Source organism: Leucoraja erinacea, chromosome 19, assembly GCF_028641065.1.
Source record: "Leucoraja erinacea ecotype New England chromosome 19, Leri_hhj_1, whole genome shotgun sequence".
NCBI classification, from domain to species: Eukaryota; Metazoa; Chordata; class Chondrichthyes; order Rajiformes; family Rajidae; genus Leucoraja; species Leucoraja erinaceus.
This window is the reverse complement of record NC_073395.1, coordinates 1,880,829-1,901,746: the sequence shown is the minus strand read 5'-3', so window position 1 is coordinate 1,901,746 and position 20,918 is coordinate 1,880,829. Positions and strand designations below refer to the sequence as shown.

General features: G+C 45.6%; 1 protein-coding gene across 2 annotated transcripts; it reads left to right on the top strand.

Annotated features, from left to right (window-relative positions):
- Window positions 1-3,742: 3,742 nt before the first annotated feature.
- Window positions 3,743-15,852, top strand: LOC129706073 (apoptosis facilitator Bcl-2-like protein 14). Of its 2 annotated transcripts, XM_055650042.1 has the most exons (7): window positions 3,743-3,838; window positions 3,944-4,090; window positions 9,932-10,335; window positions 11,396-11,503; window positions 12,647-12,723; window positions 12,823-13,099; window positions 15,526-15,852. In XM_055650042.1, exons 3-7 carry the CDS (start codon window positions 9,939-9,941, stop codon window positions 15,552-15,554), a joined length of 888 nt encoding a protein of 295 aa, XP_055506017.1. In that variant the 5' UTR covers window positions 3,743-3,838; window positions 3,944-4,090; window positions 9,932-9,938; the 3' UTR covers window positions 15,555-15,852. The 2 variants fall into 2 exon arrangements, with proteins under 2 accessions (XP_055506017.1, XP_055506016.1); XM_055650041.1 differs by lacking the exons at window positions 3,743-3,838; window positions 3,944-4,090 and adding an exon at window positions 6,649-6,990.
- Window positions 15,853-20,918: the final 5,066 nt, after the last annotated feature.

The following is a 20,918-nucleotide window of genomic DNA, read 5'->3' as shown; positions in this document are numbered from 1 at the left end:
CCCGAAACGTCGCCTATTTCCTTCGCTCCATAGATGCTGCTGCACCCGCTGAGTTTCTCCAGCATTTTTGTGTACCCTGTTTGGGATCATTGTCTTGCTGTGGAATGAACTGCATGCCAATGAGTTTTGAGGCATTTGTTTGAACTTGAGCAGATAGGATGTGTCTATACACTTCAGAATTCATTATGCTACTACCATCAGCAGTTGTATCATCAATGAAGATAAGTGAGCCAGTACCTTCAGCAGCCATACATGCCCAGGCCATAATACCCCCACCACCGTGTTTCACAGATGAGGTGGTATGCTTTGAATCCTGGGCAGTTCCTTCTCTCCTCCATACTTTGCTCTTGCCATCACTCTGATATAAGTTAATCTTCGTCTCATCTGTCCACAAGACCTTTTTGCAGAACTGTGGTTGCTCTTTTAAGTACTTCTTGGCAAACTGTAATCTGGGCATCCTATTTTTGCAGCTAACCAGTGGTTTGCATCTTGCAGTGTAGCCTCTGTATTTCTGTTCATGAAGTCTTCTGTGGACAGTGATCATTGACAAATTCACTCCTGACTCCTGAAGAGTGTTTGTCATCTATCGGACAGGTATTTGGGAATTTTTCTTTATTATAGAGAGAATTCTTCTGTCATCAGCTGTGGAGGTCTTCCTTGGCCTGCCAGTCCCTTTGCGATTAGTAAGCTCACCAGTGCTCTCTTTTTTCTTAATGATGTTTCAAACAGTTGATTTTGGTCAGCCTAAAGCTTGGCTGATGTCTCTAACAGTTTTATTCTTGTTTCTCAGTCTCATAATGGCTTCTTTAACTTCCATTGGCACAACTTTGGTCCTCATGTTGATAAACAGCAATAAAAGTGTCCAAAGGTGATGCAAAGACTGGGTGCTGACAGCTCTCTTATATTTGCATTGAGGAGGCAATTAAACACACCTGAGCAATTACAAAAACCAGTGAAGCCATGTGTCCCAAACAGTATGGTGACTATGTAAAGATACAGCTGTCTTTTCTACATGGTGAAACCAAAATGTATAAAAATACCCTTTAATAAAATCTGACAATGTGCACTTTTGCCACATGTGATTTTTTTTTCTATTTCAAATCTCAAATTGTGGCGTGCAGAGGCAAATAAATAAATGATGTGTCTTTGTCCCAAACATTATGGAGGCACTGTGATTACAAAATGAAAATATATTTGATTTAAATGCACTCGACTCCCAAAAATATCCAAGCACATTTTAAAAACAAATGACTCACTTTGTCCGTACATAGGTGTGTAGAATATTCCCCTCAGTTTACCTGTTATTTATTTTAAAACTTCCTCCTTTATAAAAAAGATTAACATTCATCATCCTCGTGACGATATCAGCAGAGATCTGAATTCACTGAGGCCAGATCATTGCATAGTTGGACTTTAAATGCCTGCGCTTTCCATGTTGACGGCTATTAGGAACGGCAATTTGACCACCAGCCCTTCCTGGTCGAAGACGTTGTCGCCTAGAGTCAAAACTCAAGAGTCATAGGAGTTAGACACAAAAAGTTGCAGTGACCCGCGGGTCAGACAGCATCTCTGGGGAAAAGAAATACATGACGTTTCGGGTCGAGACCCTTCTTCAGTCATAGAAGCATCGAGTATAAGAATCAGGAAGTCATATTGCAGCTTTATTATTATTTTATTATTATTTATTATTAAATCGATGAAAACATTAGCGACACAGTGGTGCTGGTTATCGACAGGCAAGATGACAGACACACCACACATCTCCGTCCTCCATGCAGCTGGCAAGTTCCTCTTTTGACTCTACACACGGGACTTTAGATAGGCTGCATTTGCGTGCAGTGCCGGTCACCCCATTAAAGGAAGGATGTGTAGGCTCTGCAGAGGATACAAAGGAGCTATACCAGAAAGCTGCCTGCATTAGGGGGCATTAGCTGGAAATAGTTGCATAAACATGGATGGTTTTCTGTGGAGTGTCGGAGGCTGACGGGAGACCTGCTGGAAGGATATAAAAATACAAGAGGCATGGATCGAGTTGACAAAACCTCTTTTTCCCAGGGTGGAAATGTCAAAGACTAAAGGACACAGATTCAAGTTGAGAGGGACATAGTTTAAAGAAGATTTGCAGACCAGGGGTGGTGGTGGAGGCAGATATGATAAAGGCATTTAAGAGGCTTTCAGAGGAATATGGATATGCAGGGAATGGAAGGATTTGGATCGCATGTAAGCAGAGATTAGTTACACTGTGGCATGGACATTGTGGGCTGAATGGCCTGTTGCTGTGCTGTACTGTTCTATGTTCCACGTACCATTAAAAAGACTTGTAAAACTGCAGGCAGGGTAGGGATGGGGTGTCTCAGGGTGGGTAAAACCAGGGTTACTTTGGGGATAAGGTATAAACAAGATTATTTGGTGGACAAGTGAATGGAAGCAGTAAAGAATGACTGAATGGACCACGAGGTGACACCTGTATGGTCGCGAGTCGTCGCCCAAAGAGTCGTACCTTTTTCTGGTCGCCGCTGGATTTTCAACATGTTTTCGACCACCTGCTCGACTATGACGGGTGCCGGCAAGTCACCGAAAAAATTGTGTAAGTGGACAGGCCCTTAATGCTTCCTCACCAATGGAACATCACAGATCACCTCTTGCCCTACCCCAGACTTGTGTTTCTAACAGTGAAAAATGCAAAACATTAGTGTGATAAGCTGTCTTTTAGTTCAGTTTAGTTGAGTTTAGTTTGTGTGCTGTCCAGTCAGAGAGAAGACTACACATAATTACAATCAAGCCGTCCACAGAAATGCTGTGTGTCCCGCTGAGTTACCCCAGCACCTTGTGCCTATCTTCGGTGTAAACCAGCATCTGCAGTTCCTTGTTGGCAAGTCTGAAGAAGGGTCTCGCCCCGAAACGTCACCCATCCCTTCTCTCCAGCATTTTGTGCCAACCTGCAGTCACTTCCCACACACAGTCCGATAAAGTCATTTGAAACGATAGATAGGTGTAGATCTGTTCCTGGATTTGATGAAGAACAACCACAAACGCTTGTATTTTTCGGTAAAGCACTTGCGAAATGTAGACAATTCCCCAACTTCCTCCCTGCAGCTGTGGGTGGACATTTGTTTAACTGTGGGTGACGAGTGTAGGTGGCTGCTTTTCAACAATGCTGGCAGTCACGGTGAGATCCAGCAACGACTGGCCTTCCCTGGCAAAGGGAACACACGTAGACTACCCATACCCTGCCAATCCCTTCAGCCCATCATTGGCACAGAGAAAGGTAATTTAGTAAATGTGTAGGAAGGAACTGCAGATGCTGGTTTAAACTGAAGATAGACACAAAATGCTGGAGTAACTCAGTGGGTCAGGGAGCATCACTGGAGAGAAGGAATGGGTGACGGTTCGGGTCGAGACCCTTCTTGGATCTTTAAAATTATCCGATTACTTAAATGATTAAGTAATAAATAAATTTCAATACTTCAACTAAAAGCACAACACAAAGGGAACAAAGATCTCAAGATCCCAGCATCTGTTTGTTAGTTTGATTGCAGGGAGGGTGGGCAAGGGGTCATCTAATGGGATAAAACCTGGGTGACCATGGGGATAAGCAGTAAACAAGGTTACCTGGTCAATGGAGACACAACAAACTGCAGATGCTAGAATCCCGAGCAAAACACAAAGTGCTGGAGGAACTGAGTCTGAAGAAGGGTCCCGATCAGAAACATCACCTGTCCATTCCCTCCACAGATGCTGCACACTGTGCCTCATTACACCTGACAAGACTACACCAACACTGATGACAAGCCAACACACCAAGTACTTTCTATTCTAGTCTTGTTTATTTTTATTTGTAAGTTTCTAATCTTGCTATTTGATGTTTAAATGAAACACATGGACTCGACATGTTAAAAGCATTTCATGATTTTGTTTAAAGCTGGATTTTTGTGCTTCTCAGGCAATGCCATGAATGAGCATGCTGACATTGCATAAAAGTCTCCAATCCAACGTGCGGTGTTATTCCTGCTGTGGAGTTTTGATGAGTCAACTCCTGCACAGTCCATTCGCACGCATTGCTCAAGAATTGCCATTGTTTCCAGGATGGGTAAGTCATAAATGTAAACAGTGTCAAAAATGCCATCAGGTACCCATCCATTTTTTGTTTCATTTGAGATCTCAAAATAAATCGGAAATTTACCAAAAAACCCCGGATGTGTAAAGTCCCCAAATGGACTGTCGTTTAGAAAAGGACTTGCCTCGAAATTCCCTCCATGTTTACAACTCTTCATAAAAGCAAGTCCGATCAAGTGAGGCTTTGGCATTGTTGAGCAAGTGGAAACATTCACGTACATTACAGGAAGTGATTCCACGTAATGTTTACATTTGGTAAAACCTCACCATGATACGATTGTAAAAAACTAACTTTTAAACAGAGGGAAGTGGATGGGTGAAGCAACTGGATAAACTTCAACCTCTGTGAGCTGGGGGTGAAAGGGCATCGCAAAGGATAAGCCTTCTTTCTGACCAAGGGACTGTTAAAGTAAAGGAAGTAAGTAAGCACGTTTATTGGCCAAGTATTCACATACAAGGAATTTGCCTTGGTGCTCCACCCACAAGTAACAACATGACACAGCGACAGTTACGAATGACTCAGAAAACACTAAACATTCATAATAATAAGACATTAATGATAAAACACCATTGATCAAGCATGAGAACCAATAAAATACCAGAACAAAAACACAACGATCAGGCAAGACAATCAAGACTTTATTCAAGTGTGCCAAATACAGTGATTACTGGGGGCAATGTAGGAGGTTGCTCAACGGACAAAGATTCATCTGCTTATGTACAGAATCTTCCTTTGATGTTTTGTTTATTGCAGAAGGCACTTTCGAACTTTTCCTTCTTCCAAATGGTCTTGTAACAAATATACATGGTGCACCTTTGAAAGACACTGCAGAGTAAACAAGGCCCCATTCCACACCATTACAGAGAAGCAAATGTCCTATTACCCGTTCAACCTTATGTTGGTGTTTTACGATTGGCCATTTGCCCCTTTGGCAACAGAGAACAGAATCTGAATAAAGTAGACTGCAGGTAAACAGAAATGCTGAAGAAACTCAGCGGTGAGGCAGCATCTATGGAGCGAAGGAATTGGTGAAGTTTTGGGTCAAGACTAAATTAAAAAAGTAGACTGCAGTGTCAGCTACGCAACCTTCTTTAAAGCACAGAATTATTATAAGACATGAAGAGGTGTTGAAACATTTTAAGCACTCCAGCTGTCTCCATCCCTTGCTGTCTGCTTCAAGCTTTGCAATTTATCTTTGACGGGGCCCAATCCGAAACGTCATCTATCCATTACCTCCACAGATGCTGCCTGACCTGCTGAGTTCCTCCAGCACTTTGTCTTTTACTCAAGATTCTGGCATCTGCAGCTCCTCATTCTCGATACATCTTGTTTACCTCTGCAGGCAGTAACATTGGTTCCACATCAGTGGTTATGGTTAGGACAGTGTGAGCTGCTCACGTTATCACCATAACCACCATGTACTCATTACCAGCATAAGTCAGCAACTCCCGTACTGATAGCAGTTTTATTTTCAAGTGTGAAAGGTGATATTCAAATCTAAAAATGCTGACACCCACGGCCATTTCCTGCATCATATTGCTATTTGTACATTACTGTTTACACTAAATTGGAAATGAAAGCCTAATGTTGAGAATCTGAAGAATGGTCCCAACCCGAAACATCAATTGTCCATTCCCTCCACTCATGCTGCTGACCCGCTGAGTTACTCCAGCACTTTGTCTTTTGTTTACGATTTCAGAATCTGCAGTTAGACTTTACTTTAGACTCAGAGATCCAGCACGGAAACAACCCCTTTGTCCGGCTGAGTCGGTGCCGTCCAGCGACCACCTCATGCACCAGCACTATCCTACACACATGGGACAAGTTACAATTTTTACCTAAGCCAATCAACCTACAAACCTGTACATCTTTGGAATATGGGAAGAAAGGGGAACCGTAGGAAAGCCACACGGCCGCAGGGATAACATGCGAACTCCACACAGACAACACCTGTAATCACAATTGAACCTGGGTCTCTGGCACTGTCAGGCAGCAGCTCTACCACTGTGCTCCAGAGATGCTGCCTGACCCGCTGAGTCACTCCAGCACTTTGTGTCTTTTTGTATATTAACCAGCTTCTGCAATTCCTTGTTTCTACAACTAAAAAACAACTGAGAAATGTTTTCCCATTTGAAGAAACAAAGAACTGCAAGCGCTGATTTATACCAAAGACTGGCACAAAGTGCTGGAGTAATTCAGCCTGTCAGACAACATCTCTGGAGAAAAAGGACAGGTGACATTTTAGGTTGGGACACTTCCTCAGACTAGTGGGGGTGGAGCAGGAGTTTTATTTCTCCAACTTCTGGACGATAAAACACATAGGCTGTGTTTCTGTTTCACCTTCCACAGATGCTGCCTATTCTGCTGCGTTTCCCAGCATTTTGTTCCGGGTTTAGCCCGTTTGCAATTGGTGTCTTGGAAGCGGGGCAACCAATCTTGGACGGGCAGCGATGCAGCGACGTGGAGCCAGGCGGGGGAGGGAGAGGGACAGAGAGGGAGAGCGGGGTTAGAGAGAGAGAGAGCGGGGGTAGAGAGAGAGAGAGGGGGGTAGGGAGACAGAGAGGGAGAGAGCTGCCCGCGGGTAGACTCAGCCTGGTTGTGGCTCCACTACTCTTTAGTCGGCTGCTCTTAGACTTGCATTGGGTTTCCCGGCCGTGTGCCTTTAAAGACGGCAGGACACCGCGCGGAAGTTGAAGCATTTAACAGAAGGGAAAGTAGAAAACCATATTAATTTGTTAATTATTAATAACGAAACGGTGACAGGTTCGAACTTGACCTTTCACGGAGTAACTTCTGACAATCGACGACAACTTTTTAAACTCCGAGTGAAAAGTCAGTGCGCCTCGTCTCCCTTCTTCTCAGCACCTTGAAGGGTGAGTACACACAGCCTTGTTGACCGGGTATCAGATTGCTCCTTCGTTCACGCCTTGTCAGGAAAACAGTAAGTGTATTGTTGCCGAAGATAGTGACAAAGTACTGGAGTGCTCCAGTGTACATTCTGTGCTGCTGAACAAGGGCCTCGACCCGAAACGCCACCATTCCTTCTCTCCAGAGATGCTGCCTGTCCCGCTCAGTTACTCCAGCATGTCTATCTTCAGTAAGAATTGCATTGTTTTGTCTGGAACAGAGGACAATAAAGCACTCTAGGCTATATAACCAACATCTGCAGTTCCTTTCTACACATAGTGTATTTGGGCATAGAAACATAGAAAATAGGTTCAGAAACCCCCTTCGAGCCTGCAGCGCCATTCAATATGATCATGGCTAATCATCCAATACAGTATCCTGTACCTGCCTTCTCTCCATACCCCCTTATCCCTTTAGCCACAAGGGCCACATCTAACTCTCTCTTAAATATAGCCAATGAACTGTGGCCTCAACTACTTTCTGTGGCAGAGAATTCCACAGATTCACCACTCTCTGCGTGAACATTTTTTTTCTCATCTAGGTCCTAAAACACTTCCCCATTATCCTTAAACTGCGACCCTTGTTCTGGACTTCCCCAACATCGGGAACAATCTTCCTGCATCTAGCCTGTCCAACCCCTTAAGAATTGTGCCCCTGTCCCACTTAGGAAACCTGAACAGAAACCTCTGGAGACTTTGCGCCCCACCCAAGGTTTCCGTGCGGTTCCTGGAGGTTGCAGGTGGTTGCCGGAGGTTGCAGGTAGTGGAAGCAGGTATGGAGACTGACAAAAACCTCCGGGAACCGCACGAAAACCTTGGGTGGGGCGCAAAGTCTCCAGAGGTTTCCGTTCAGGCTTCCTAAGTGGGACAGGGGCATAATAGCTTTGAAAAACAAGTTTGCTTATATGACTGAGCGTAAAAGCAAAGTTATGAAGTTCTGCTGTGGGTCTGTGTGGAACTGGTTCTGTGGCTGTTGAAACAGGTCAGTGTAGATGCCAGCCAGAGGTAGTCTGGGCGGGGCGGGGGTTGGGGGGCAGTGATCCCAAGGTGGGGCGAGGAACATCAGGGGAAGTAAAGACCAGAGGCAGCCGGTGAAAATGAAACTATGAAATGTCAGCTGGGACACACCCAGAGGATCGAGCTTTGCCCTCTCATCTGACACGGAGGCACAAGGAACGGCAGATGCTGGTATATAGGAGGTAGTTGAGGCAGGGACTATCCCAACATTTAAGAAACATTTAGACAGGAACATGGATAGGACAGGTTTTGAGGGAAATGAACCAAACGCAGGCAGGTGGGACTAGTGTAAGATGGGACATTGTTGGCCGGTGTGGGCAAGTTGGGCCGAAGGGCCTGTTTCCACGCTGTATCATTCTATGATTATGAGATGCTGGAATCTTGAGCAAAATACAAAGTGCTGGAAGAACACAGTGGATCCGGCAGCATCTGTGGAGGGAATGGACAGGCAACATTTTCATGTTCATATGATATTGGAGCAGACCTAGGCCATTTGGCCCATCATCTATTCTGCCAATCAGTCGTGGTTGGTCCATCTCTCCCTCCTAACCCCATTCTTCTGCCTTCTCCCCATAGAACCTTGACACCCGTACTAATCAAGAATCTGTCAATCTCTGCCTTAAAGATCTGAAGAAGAGCCAAAACATAACCCATTCCTTCTCTCCAGAGACGCTGCCTGTCCCACTGAGTTACTCCAGCATTTTGTGTCTGTCTTCGGTTTAAACCAGCATCTGTAGTTCCTTCCTACAAATCTCTGCCTTAAAAATACCCATTGACTTGACCTCCACAGCCATCTGTGGCAATGAATTCCACAGATTCACCACCCTCTGACTAAAGAAGGTAGTTGAGGCCAGTTCATTGGCTATATTTAAGAGGGGGTTAGATGTGGCCCTTGTGGATAAAGGGATCAGGAGGTATGGAGAGAAGGCAGGTACAGGATACTGAGTTGGATGATCAGCCATGATCATATTGAATGGCGGTGCAGGCTCGAAGGGCCGAATGGCCTACTCCTGCACCTATTTTCTATGTTTCTATGAAATTCCTCCTCATCTCCTTTCTAAAGGTACATCCTTTTATTCTGAGGCTATGCCCTCTAGTCCTAGGCTCTCCCACCAGTGGAAACATCCTCCCCACGTCCACTCTATCCAGGCCTTTTACTATTCGCTATGTTTCCATACGTTCAAGGGTCCCCAGAACCTTTTGGGTCTGAACACAACTCAAGTTACAAATGAACATAACTCTTTGGGTCTTGTATAAATACTGATGATCGATGATACTGATGAAGGGTGGCGCAGTGGGTAGAGCCGCAGCTTCACACTGCCAGAGACCCAGGTTCGATCCTGACCTTGGGTGCTGTATGTGTGTGTGCAGTTCTGTACATTCTCCTCTAGGTTTGCAGCCTAATTGGCCCTCTGTAAATTGCCTCTCGTGTGTATGGAGCGTGATGAGAAAGTGGAATAACACAGAACTAGTGTGAACGGGTGATCGATGGTCGGCGTGGACTCAGTTAACGCTGCACCTTTCAATCATATGTAACCTGATCTGATTTTGATAGCGTGCAAAACAAACTGTAACTTGGCACGTGATAATTATAATCCTAAACTTATCTCAAAGCCTTTTAAACACCACAATCAAATCTGCCTCCACCACCCCCCATGTCAGTGTGTTCCATGAACCCACCACCCTCAGAGTGAAAAAAAAACCCTTGCCCTACAAATCACTTTTAAACATTGCCCCTCTCATCTTAAAGCTGTGCCCTCTAGTATATAAGGCAGTTTGAAAAGTTGTCATTCCAAGCCTGAGTCTGTCCATCTGTGCATGTGTGTCTCTCCCACCCCTGCATCAAAGAAGGTGCAAGATGATAACCATAGTTCAATGTTTTATTTTTCAGGTAAAACATGGGTTCAGCTGACGCAGCAGAGAGTAACTCTGCGTCAGGGCACAGCACTGCAGAGGATGATAGCTTTGAGTACAGGGTACTGATGGCCTATGCAAAAAGGACCTTGTCGGTGGATAAACTAACGCCGCCCAAGACTGGCGACAGACGGACAGAGCCGCCGTCAGGTGGAAGGAGGAGCGAGGGACCACTGCCTCAGCGGGAGTCCGCTACACACCACTCTAAGGGCAGCACCAAGCACCGTGCTCACCGGCGGAGGTTCAAGTGGAAGAGGGTGATTCCGAGGTGTTTGCGCGCGCAGGCATCGAGTGACCGGGAACCGGAGGTTGGAATGGGTGATGTCGATGATGTGGCACGGAGCTGCTCGCTTGAAATCATTGTCCCTGAAGAAGAATGTGGTAAGTGTTTTGTTGCATGGCCGACAGTAGTGAATGGGGAGAGGCAAGGTTTCGTCACGTAGTGTGGAAATAGGCCCTTTGGCCCACCAAATCCACACCGACCAACGATCACCTATACACTAGTTCCATCCTAGTCCATAAGTCATAGGAGCAAGATTGGGCTATTCGGCCCATCTAGTCTACTCCGCCATTCAATCATGGCTGATCTATTGTTCCCTCTCAACCCCATTTTCCTGCCTTCTCCCCATAACCCTAACTATTCCAACACACTAGGGGGGAAATTTACAGAAGGCCAATTCACCTACAAACCTGCACGTCTTTGGAGTGTGGGAGGAAACCGGAGCACCCGGAGAAAACCCACGCGCTCACAGGGAGAACGTGCAAACTCTGTACAGACAGCGTCCATAGTCAGGATCGAACCCAGGACTCTGGCGCTGTAAGGCAGCAACTCTACTGCTGCGCCACCATGCTGAGACATGATTCAACATAAAGCTGCAGACCAAAGGCAGTATCCATCCATCGACCATCAGGAGGATTAATGCACAAAGTCCTTTACCCGAGGTAGGGGTATCAAGAACCCGGCAACACGGGTTTAAGGTGACGGGAACAATTTAATTTTATTTTTCACACAGAGGGTGCTGGATATATGGAATGAGCTGCCAGAAGAGGTAGTTAAAGCAGGTACCATAACAACCTTCAGCCCAACATGTCCACGCCGACCATCCATCACCCGTTCACACTAGTTCTATGTTATTCCACTCCCTACACACTAGGGGCAATTACCGAGGGCCAATTAGTCTGCAAACCCGCACGTCTTTGAGATGTGGAAGGAAACCGGAGTATCTGAAGGAAACAGGGAGAACGTGCAACATGGGCAGCACTGGAGGTCAGGATTGAACCCTGGTCTCTGGAGCTGTGAGTGCCTCTGTGCTTCCTTTTATGCAAGGTGTTTTGGGAAGCTTCTCTGACTTGATCCTATAGAAGCTTGTGCTTTGTGAATGTAAATCTGTGCCAAGCAGCTGAGCTGTCAACTTATTCTCTAACACTTCCATGCTTCTAGTTTCAGAAACCGTCGCACAGGAGGTTGCCAAAATGTTGCAGGATGTCATGAGCACAAAGGTTTCTTTTAGGATGTTGCATTCTACCAGTGTAGAAGTAGATGGGCCAGGTAAGCAATCCACAAGAATAAAACTTAGATTTTAGCCCTTAGGGCTAAAGGAATCAAGGGATATGGGGGAAAAAAGCAGGAACGGGGTACTGATTGGCGATGATTTGCCATGATCATATTGAATGGCGGCGCTGGCACCTATATTTCTATGTTTCTAAAACTCTTGAAGGATTTGAGTGGTATTTGAGAGCATATTCTTCAAATCTGACCCAAAACAAAATCCTTAAGGGGTTGGACAGGCTAGATGCAGGAAGATTATTCCCGATGTTGGGGAAGTCCAGAACTAAGGGTCACAGTTTGAGGATAAGAGGGAAGTCTTTTAGAGCCGAGATGAGAAAAACATTTTTCACACAGAGGGTGGGGAATCTGTGGAATTCTCTGCCACAGAAGGTAGTTGAGGCCAGTTTATTGGCTATATTTAAGAGGAAGTTAGATGTGGCCCTTGTGGCTAAGGGGATCAGGGGGTATGGAGAGAAGGCAGGTACAGGATACTGAGTTGGATGATCAGCCATGATCATATCGAATGGCGGTGCAGGCTCGAAGGGCCGAATGGCCTACTCCTGCACCTATTGTCTATATTTCTATGTCTATGTTAAAACGTCACCTATTCCATTTCTCCACAAATACTGCCTGACCTGCTGAGTTCCTCCAGCTTTTTGTGTCTGTCTTTAGAGGGGTCGTAGCTTCACCGAGAGGTTGGACAGACTTGGATTTTTTTCTCTGGAACGTCAGAGGCTGAGGTGTCCCTGATACGAGAATGTAAAATAATGAGCCCCGTAGATAGGGTAGGTCCTTTTCGAAGAGTGTTTGTGGTCAAAGACTAGGGGCAATAGCTTTAATGGGCAAAGTTTAAAGTAGTTATGCGGGGCAAGTTTTTTACACAGAGGGTGATGGGTGCCTGGAATGTGCTTTCAGGAGCGCAGGTGGAGGCAGATATCCGATAATAGTGGGTAAGAGGCTTTTAGATTGGGACTTGGATATGCAGGGAATGGAGGGATATTGATCACATATTGACAGATGAGATGAGTTTAACTCGGCATCATGTTTGGTAAAGACATTGTGGGCTGAAGGGCCTGTTCCTGTGCTGTACTATTCTATGTTCTATGAATGTTGTTCTTTTCTAACTACAAATATATTTTACAGATTTTACAGATGATCAAAAAGCTATAGACCGTATCGTTGAGTTCTTGACTACCAAAGGAGATTCGATTGACGAAGAAGTAATTATCTGGCATTTTTCTTGCGTTGTATTCTGCACGTCATTATTTTAGCCCAGCTTGTTTGTATTTTTCACTACTGTTTAATTGTTCTCTTGCTAGATCAAGAAGGACCCTCAGTTTGGCAAACTATTTGGTGAGAAGCCTTCATTCTCGTTTTTCAAGAAGATAATGGATTATGTCCAGCAGACGGCCTTGCCTGCAGATGCTGAGAGCGAGGGAAAGGGAAAGGCCACGTTGAAACAGTTTGCCTTTATTGTACATGCAACAACCAAGTTTGCTGTCTCTGCCAACTTCCCAATGGCTCGAGTCATGGGCTACGGAGAAGTCTATTTACGGGAAAAACTTCTCCACGTGGGTCAAGGAAGAGGGAGGATGGGTGAGTGATTGCCGCTAATTAAAGTCGTAAGGTCATGAGTTCATAAGGAATAGTAGAATTAGGCCATTCGCCCCATCCACCGCCATTCAGTCATGGTAGATCTATCTCTCTCTCCTAACCCCATTCTCTTGCCTTGTTCCTGTAACTTCTATCACCCGAGATTCTGATATTCTGATCCTTTAGACTTTAGAGATACAGCATGGAAACAGGCGCTTCAGCCCACCGAGTCCATGCCGACTAGTGATCCCCGCTCACTAACACTATCCTTACACACAGTTTACAAATGCCAATTAACCCTACACACCTGCAAGTCTTTGGATCTGGGAGGAAACCGGGGCACCTGGAGAAAACCCACGTGGTCACAGGGAGAACGTACAAACCACGCAGACAGTGCTCGTGGTCAGGATCGAACCCAGGTCTCTGGCACTGTAGCTCTATCACTGTGCCACCCATTTTTTGATGAGATGCTTGTTAATCGGCATCATGTTTAAAAAGACATTGTGGAAAAAGGGCCAGAGAGTGCTGGAGTATTCTATGGGTCAGGCATGTTGTTCTTTTGGACTACATGGATATTTTACAGATTTACAGATGATCAAACAACTATGCCGGATCGTAGTTCTTGACTACCAAAGGCATTCGATTGACGAAACATGGATAGGTGATGTTTCATTTTTTCTTGCGTGGAGTTCTCAGCGGGTCAGGCAGCATCTGTGGTGAATTTTGGATAGTTTAATTGTTTCACAGAGTGATGGAGAAACTCAGCGGGTCAGGCAAGCATTGGTGAGAAGCCTTCATTCATTTTTCAAGAAGGACATTTCAGGTCCGGGACGGCCTTGCCTGCAGATTCTGAGAGCGAGGGAAAACCCAAGGCCACGTCGGAATTAGTGGGCTTAAGCGCAAAGAATCATTGTTGGAGCAGGAAGCTGCTAATTCCCAATGGCTCGAAAAATTAAGCTGCACGGATAACAATGTTTACCACAAAAATTCTCCCCCCCCCCCCCCCCCCACCTCTTCTGATTTGACATGGTGACCAATCAACATCCAATTTAATAGATGGATATTATTAAAATAATATACACCTAAACATTTGTCTGTGTGGGTCGTCAGTGGTTCAATGTACTTCATTGTCACAAATGCACAGTGAAATTATTTTACAAAGAGTCCAACAGAGTATCACGATGCCACCTCCAAATAGCAGTTGAACAGAAAGAGTCCACATGCACGAGGCTCCATGTTTGGCACCATTATCCAAGTCCAGCCCATGCTTCAGTTGTGAGCGGTGCCTGTGGGCCTTCCCTTGGTCACCCAGCACATGGTACTGCTTGGTGCCATCACAAGACAACGCAGTGCTTATAACAAGCTTTCCCCCCCCCCCACCGGCAGCCCAGTGGCGCAGCAGTAGAGTTGCTGCCTTACAGCGCTTACAGTGCCGGAGACCCGGGTTCAATCCTGACCGCGGGTGCTGTCTGTATGGAGTTTGTACGTTCTCCCCGTGACTTGCGTGGGTTTTCTCCAAGATCTTCAGTTTTCTCCCACACTCCAAAGACGTACAGGTTCCTAGTGTGAGTAGGATAGTGTTAGTGTGCGGGGATCGCTGGTCGCTGCAGACTCTGGGCTGAAGAGCCTGTTTCTGCACTGTATCTCCAAACTAAAACAAAACTAAACTGGGAAAGCTGTTTATAACGTTCTCACTCGGTGAACTGTTTAGTTCCACTTCTCACACTGTCAACTATTAATAACAACTTTTTCCTCCTGTAAACAGCGTACGACCTGCATCTTCCCACTCTCTGAATGATTTACTTCTGTTTATAATGTACTTCATCTACTCCACAGACTGTTTATCCAAGTTTTCTCTTGCTCTGCAAACCACAGCTTTAGAACAAGTAGATCGGGTAGTTGCATCAGAGTCTCTTGCCCAGAGTAGGTGAATCGAGGACCAGAGGACACAGGTTTAAGGTGAAGGGGAAAAGACAATAGGAATCTGAGGGGTATTTTTCTCACACCAACGGTGGCTTGTGTATGGAACGAGCTGCCAGAGGAGGTAGTTGAGGCTGGGACTATCCCAATATTTAAGAAACAAATACATGGATAAGACGGGTTTGGAGGGATATGGGCCAAATGCTGGCAGGTGGGACTAGTGTAGCTGGGACATGTTAGCTGGTGTGGGCAAGTCGGGCCGAAGGGCCTGTTTCCACACTGTATCACTCTATGACTCTGACCATGAATTGATATACTCCATCGGGTCTCCCCTCAACCTCTGACGTTCCAGGCAAAACAATCCAAGTCTGCCCTACCTTTCATTTCTTTGTCTTTTATTATTAAACTCCTTTGATCACATTTTAATTGGGGTAAATGTATTGAAAGCATACTTAATGTCTTGTGCAGTTATTAACTCAATTGTATGTGTCCCGTTCCCCCCCTTACAGGACAAGATAATGGAAGAGCAATATGTTGACTAACAACCAGGTTCCCCAACGTGAAAGCTTTTGGAACGAGTGGACACTGCTGCCTGCACCTCCACAGACATGTTTCATGCAACAGTGACTGGTGATGTGAAGCAGGAGATCAGGATGTAGAGATTGTTACTGTGAGCATTGAGTCTTGTGACTACTTCATCTCTGGTGCACCAACTGGAACCACAATAAGCTGCCTTTATAATCCAATGTAACTTCACAAGGGCAATGTGCTGTGGGAACACACACACGTGTACTGAGGCTATCTTGTTGGATGAGGTACCCCGCCCCCCCTCCTGTCCCCCCCATACCCCCCCCCCCCCCCCCCCCATCCCCAAAGGTGCAATCTGCTCTTTTCTAAAATGAATAAATTGACAGAAGTCGTCGTAATTTCTTGTGTGTGTGTGCGTGTGTGCCTCTGTGAGTCTCTGCCTGTGTGTGTGTGTGTGTATATGTGTGCATGCGTGTGTGTCTGTGCGCGCGTGTGTGTGTGCGCGTGTATGTGTGTGCCTGTGTGCGCGTGTGTGTGTGCGCGTGTATGTGTGTGCCTGTGTGCGCGTGTGTGTGTGTGCGCGTGTATGTGTGTGCCGTGTGTGTGTGTGCGCGTGTATGTGTGTGCCTGTGTGCGCGTGTGTGTGTGTGCGCGTGTATGTGTGTGCCTGTGTGCGCGTGCGTATCTTGATGATCACAGGCAGAATGAGCCAATATTGATAAATAATTTGTGTAATCCTGGGATGTTTTACCATCGGGAAACATTCCTGTAAGAATCGACTTCAGATGGTGCCAATTGTGAAATTTGTATTTTTCTTTCTGGATTAATTGGGTCTTATCCTGATTTAAAATAGAACAATGCACTCAACTGTATTACGTCCCACTCTTGAGCAGCCCCATGTGGAATACAGTTTTCTGTTGGAAGGCAGCATGGTGGTGCAGCAGGTGGAGCTGCTGCCTCACATTGCCAGAGATCTGGGTTTGATCTTGCTGTCTGTGTGGAGTTTGCACGTTCTTCCCGTGACCACCTGGGTTTTCTCCGGGCGCTCCGGTTTCCCCTCACATCCCAAAGACGTGCGGGTTTGTAGGTTAATTGGCATCTGTATATTACCCCTAGTGTATAGGGAGTGGATGAGAATATAGGATAACATAGAACTAGTGTGAACGGGTGATGGATGTTTGGTGTAGACTTGATGGACGGAAGGGTGTGTTTGCATGCTGCATCACTAAAGTAAAACAAGTACAAAATGTAACAACAAAGAACTGCAGGTGCTGGTTTATTCAGCGTGGAACTAGGTCCTTTAGTGCCCTGAGTCCACGCCGACCTGCGATCACCCGTACACTAGCTCTAGTCCGCACACTAGGGACAATTTTCAGAAGCTGATTAACCTAGAGAATTGTACCGTACGTCTTTGTAATTTGTGAGGAAACTGGAGCACCCGGAGAAAACCCACGCCATCACGGTGACAACGTACAAACTACGTGCAGACAGCACCTGTAGTCGGGATCAAACCCGGGTCTAAGGCAGCAACTCTACCGCTGCACCACCGTGTGGCCATGTTGAGTGGAATCTCTATTTTTGAACTCATTAAATCACCAGAACATTTTCTCGGACAAAGACAAACAGAATGCAGCTTTTAATTGCATTTTGACCCTTTTGTTTTTTTTAGATAAAGTCATTAAAATATTTTTTGTTTGTCCATATTTGTATGTTGTACAATGCCACAACAGGAGAATCTAACTGCCAATGTTCAGTCTCCATCAGAACAATGAATCCTTTATTATTCCACATAATGGGACACTCTCCACTGACCTATCTTCATGGTTTACAACATATAAATATAGCAAAATACTCGACCATTATTACTACAGATTTAATACTAAAGATGAACTTGTGAATTGTCTTTTAGTAACTAAGATTATGAATTGTGAAATTGTTTACTTCCAAGTAATTAATTATCGGGCAGAGCAGTGGGAAATAAAATGAATAATACAAAGTTTGGATGTGATTTATCTTTCTCAGTAACCTCCGCCTGCAGCCTCTGCTTGCTCTCCTCTAATTGTGGCTTTTGTGCATCTCTGCCTTCGTACCGCTTGCTGCTTGCTGCCGCTGGCTTTGGCTTCAGTTATAGACGTGTCAAATAACCACGGCTGTGCACAGTAAGTCTTAGTTCAATTCCGTTAACCCCTTTTCTGAGGATTGTGCGCGTATCACGAGTTTAGTTTATAATTGTCACGTGTACCGGGGGAACAGTGGAAAACGTTTGTTGTGTGTTATCAGTCAGCGGAAATACTGTACATGATTACAATTAAGCTGTTCATCGTGTACAGATACATGTTAAAAGGTCAAACATTTAGTGCAAGATTTAATCTAGTAAAGATTGATTAACGATGGTTCGAAGGTCTCCAATGGGATACGAAGATCAGTTCATGTGTCAGGGGTTATGGGGAGAAGGCAGGAGAATGGGGTTGAGAGGGAAAGATAGATCAGCCATGATTGAATGGTGGAGTAGACTCAATGGGATGAATGGCCTAATTCTGCTCCTACAACTAATGAAGAATATAGTGTGAGAAATGTTACTGTTGCAGTAAAGATTTAAAAGAGTGGAGCGATTGTAATGATAGAAGATGCCCTTCTGGACCAGTGCAAAGTGTTGCCTTCCCTCAGGGTCATTTATGGCAAAATAAACAGCTTGTGTGCATTCCTGGGGGAAACCATTAACTGTTCACCAGCAGATTGGGCGGCACGGTGATGTAGCGGTAGAGTTGCTGCCTCACAGCGCCAGAGACCCAGGTTCGATCCTGGCCACGGGTGCTGCCTGTGTGTAGGTGGTACATTCGCCCCGTTACCTGTGTGGGTATTTTCTGGATGCTCCGGTTTTCTCCCACACTCGCAGGTTTGTAGGGAAATTGTCTTCTGTAAATTGTAAATTGTCCCGAGTGTGTAGGATAGTGCTAGTGTGCAGCGATCGCTGGTCAACGTGGACCAGTGGGTCGAAGGGCCTGTTTCTGCGCTGTATCTCTAAACTAAACTAAAAACTAAGATCACATTCCAGCTATGATACCCCTCCATGCTGATCTTGTCCTGACCCCTTCCCACTGTTACAGCATGTCTGGCCTGGGCGATAACAGCGCTGGATACCTGCATGGAGCACTTTCAGTCTGAGTCTGCACTGAAATCACTTTTGTAAAGTTCTTTCCAAAACCTGTCTAACTCCCTGGGCTACAGCAGTGTAAATATAAAGAACATGAGACAAGGTTTTCATTTTGCTACTTTTCTATTATCTGGTAAAGAGAGATAATCGAGGCATTAGGAGTCGAATGATTAGACAGTATTTGGATAATTCACACCTCTTCACGGTTGTTATCACAGAATCTTCTTGCACCAAGTTTCATAACAGGGCAGTGGCCAAAAATGTGCAAACAAGGAACTGCATTTAGTTTAGTTTAGTTTAGAGACACAGCACGGGAACAGACCCTTCGGCCCACCGGGTCCGCGCCGACCAGCGATCCCCGCACATTAACACTATCCTACACACACACACACTCGGGACAATTTTTACATTTAGCAAGCCAATTAACCTATAAACCTGCACGTCTTTGGAATGTGGGAGGAAACCGAAAACCTCGGAGAAAATCCACGCAGGTCACGGGGAGAACGTGCAAACTCCGTACAGACAGCACCCGTGGTCGGGATCGAACCCAGGTCTCCGGCGCTGCATTCACTGTAAGGCAGCAACTCTACCGCTGCGCCACCGTGATCATCAACGGTTTGCTGGTTCTTTTTTTTTAAAAGACATCTAGTGCACAAATGTTTTAGTGGGGGAATGTTGAAGTTTAATTTAACCAGTATATTACTTGTAGTGGTGACTTCACCAACCGCTGACAAACCAAAGGCCACTAGGTGGCAGCCTTGCCCTTTAGTAAAAACAAATGTGACTAAATGCCTAGAAATGGAAAGCAAAACACAAGGTGTTTGGGGAACTCAGCGGCTCAGGCAGCATCTGTGGAGGGAATGGGTCTGATGGGTCCTGACAACATGGATAGGTGACGTTTCTGGTCGAGAGCCTTCTTCTGACTGCTTGGAGTGGGGGAGGGGAGGGAACTTGCCTGAGGTCATCTGTTGCAGGCTCTATTTTGTCCTGTCCTTTTTCTCTGCTTCCAGTTTCCCACCCCCCCCCCCCCCCCCCCCCCCCCATTCCACCAACCACAACCAGTCTGAAGAAGGGTCCCAACCCATTACATCACCTATCCATGTCCTCCAGAGATACTGCCTGACCAGCATCTGCAGTTTCTTGTGCCTCGATGTTCATACCACTGGGTTGTAAGCTAAGCAAGGGGAATATGAAGTGCTGTTCATCCAGTTTGCGTGTCCCAGAGCTGTGTCCTTTGGGGCTGCAAAAAAGCACTCCACAGTTCCTTCCTGGACAAAGATCAGCAGTGAAACAGGAACAACAATTTATTCAGATTAGTTTAGAGACTTGGCTCACCAAGTCCATGTAGACAAGCGATCCCCGCACACTAACACAACCCCACACACACTAGGGACAAATTACTATTTTACCGAGGCCAATTAACCTACAAACCTGTATGTCTTTAACGTGTGGGAGGAAATCGGAGATCCCTGGGAAAACCCACGCAGGTCACAGGGAGAAGGTACAAACTCTGTACAGACAGCACTTGTAGTCAGGATTGAGCTGGGGTCTCTGGCGCTGTAAGGCAGCAACTCTACCGCTGCATCACCGTGCCGTCCTATAAACAGGATTGGATTTCTGACCAATCCCTGCCGCTCCCATAGACCATCACAAGTTTGTGAACAAGTACATGGTGACCATGGCACCAGAGGTATGTTGGCAACTGCCTCAGTTGGCTCCGTGGTGTTGAGGGCTTGTCAAAACATTGACTTAAAACCATTCCTGGGACTATGAGTGAATGTGATAATGCCACAGACTGAGTAACAGGAATGAGGAAAAAGATAGCTGAGAAAATATGAAGTGGAACAGCAAATATTCTTCAAATAGATCTGTACCAGGGGGGCATGTCTCAAATTGTGGCAAATAAATAAATGATGGGTCTTTGTCCCAAACATTATGGAGGGCACAGAGGACGGAGTAAAATGAAATGTTGAGCAGATTAGTAAATGGTGAAGGTCAAGGGGGGGGGACGGACAAGAGCTGGGTGCTGATTGTGGTACCAGGTTGATAATACACCAGGTTTAACAACTCCCCTCCCTGAGTTGCAAACAACTTGGTTCAAATGTTAGTAGGAATTTAAGGGCAAGGATGAGAATGTTAAAATCATGCTTTTGTACAACATAACTCTGTGACTGATCACTTTAACAAGAGAGAGCTGAAACTTTTAAACAAATGTTGTTT

What these genes read in the sequence shown, in the direction of transcription:
- LOC129706073 (XM_055650042.1), top strand. Translation starts at nt 9,939, where the DNA reads ATGGGTTCAGCTGACGCAGCAGAGAGTAACTCTGCGTCAGGGCACAGC. An exon ending in TGTCCCTGAAGAAGAATGTG is followed by an intron (nt 10,336 to 11,395) that starts GTAAGTGTTTTG and finishes CCATGCTTCTAG; the next exon opens with TTTCAGAAACCGTCGCACAG. An exon ending in GAGATTCGATTGACGAAGAA is followed by an intron (nt 12,724 to 12,822) that starts GTAATTATCTGG and finishes TTCTCTTGCTAG; the next exon opens with ATCAAGAAGGACCCTCAGTT.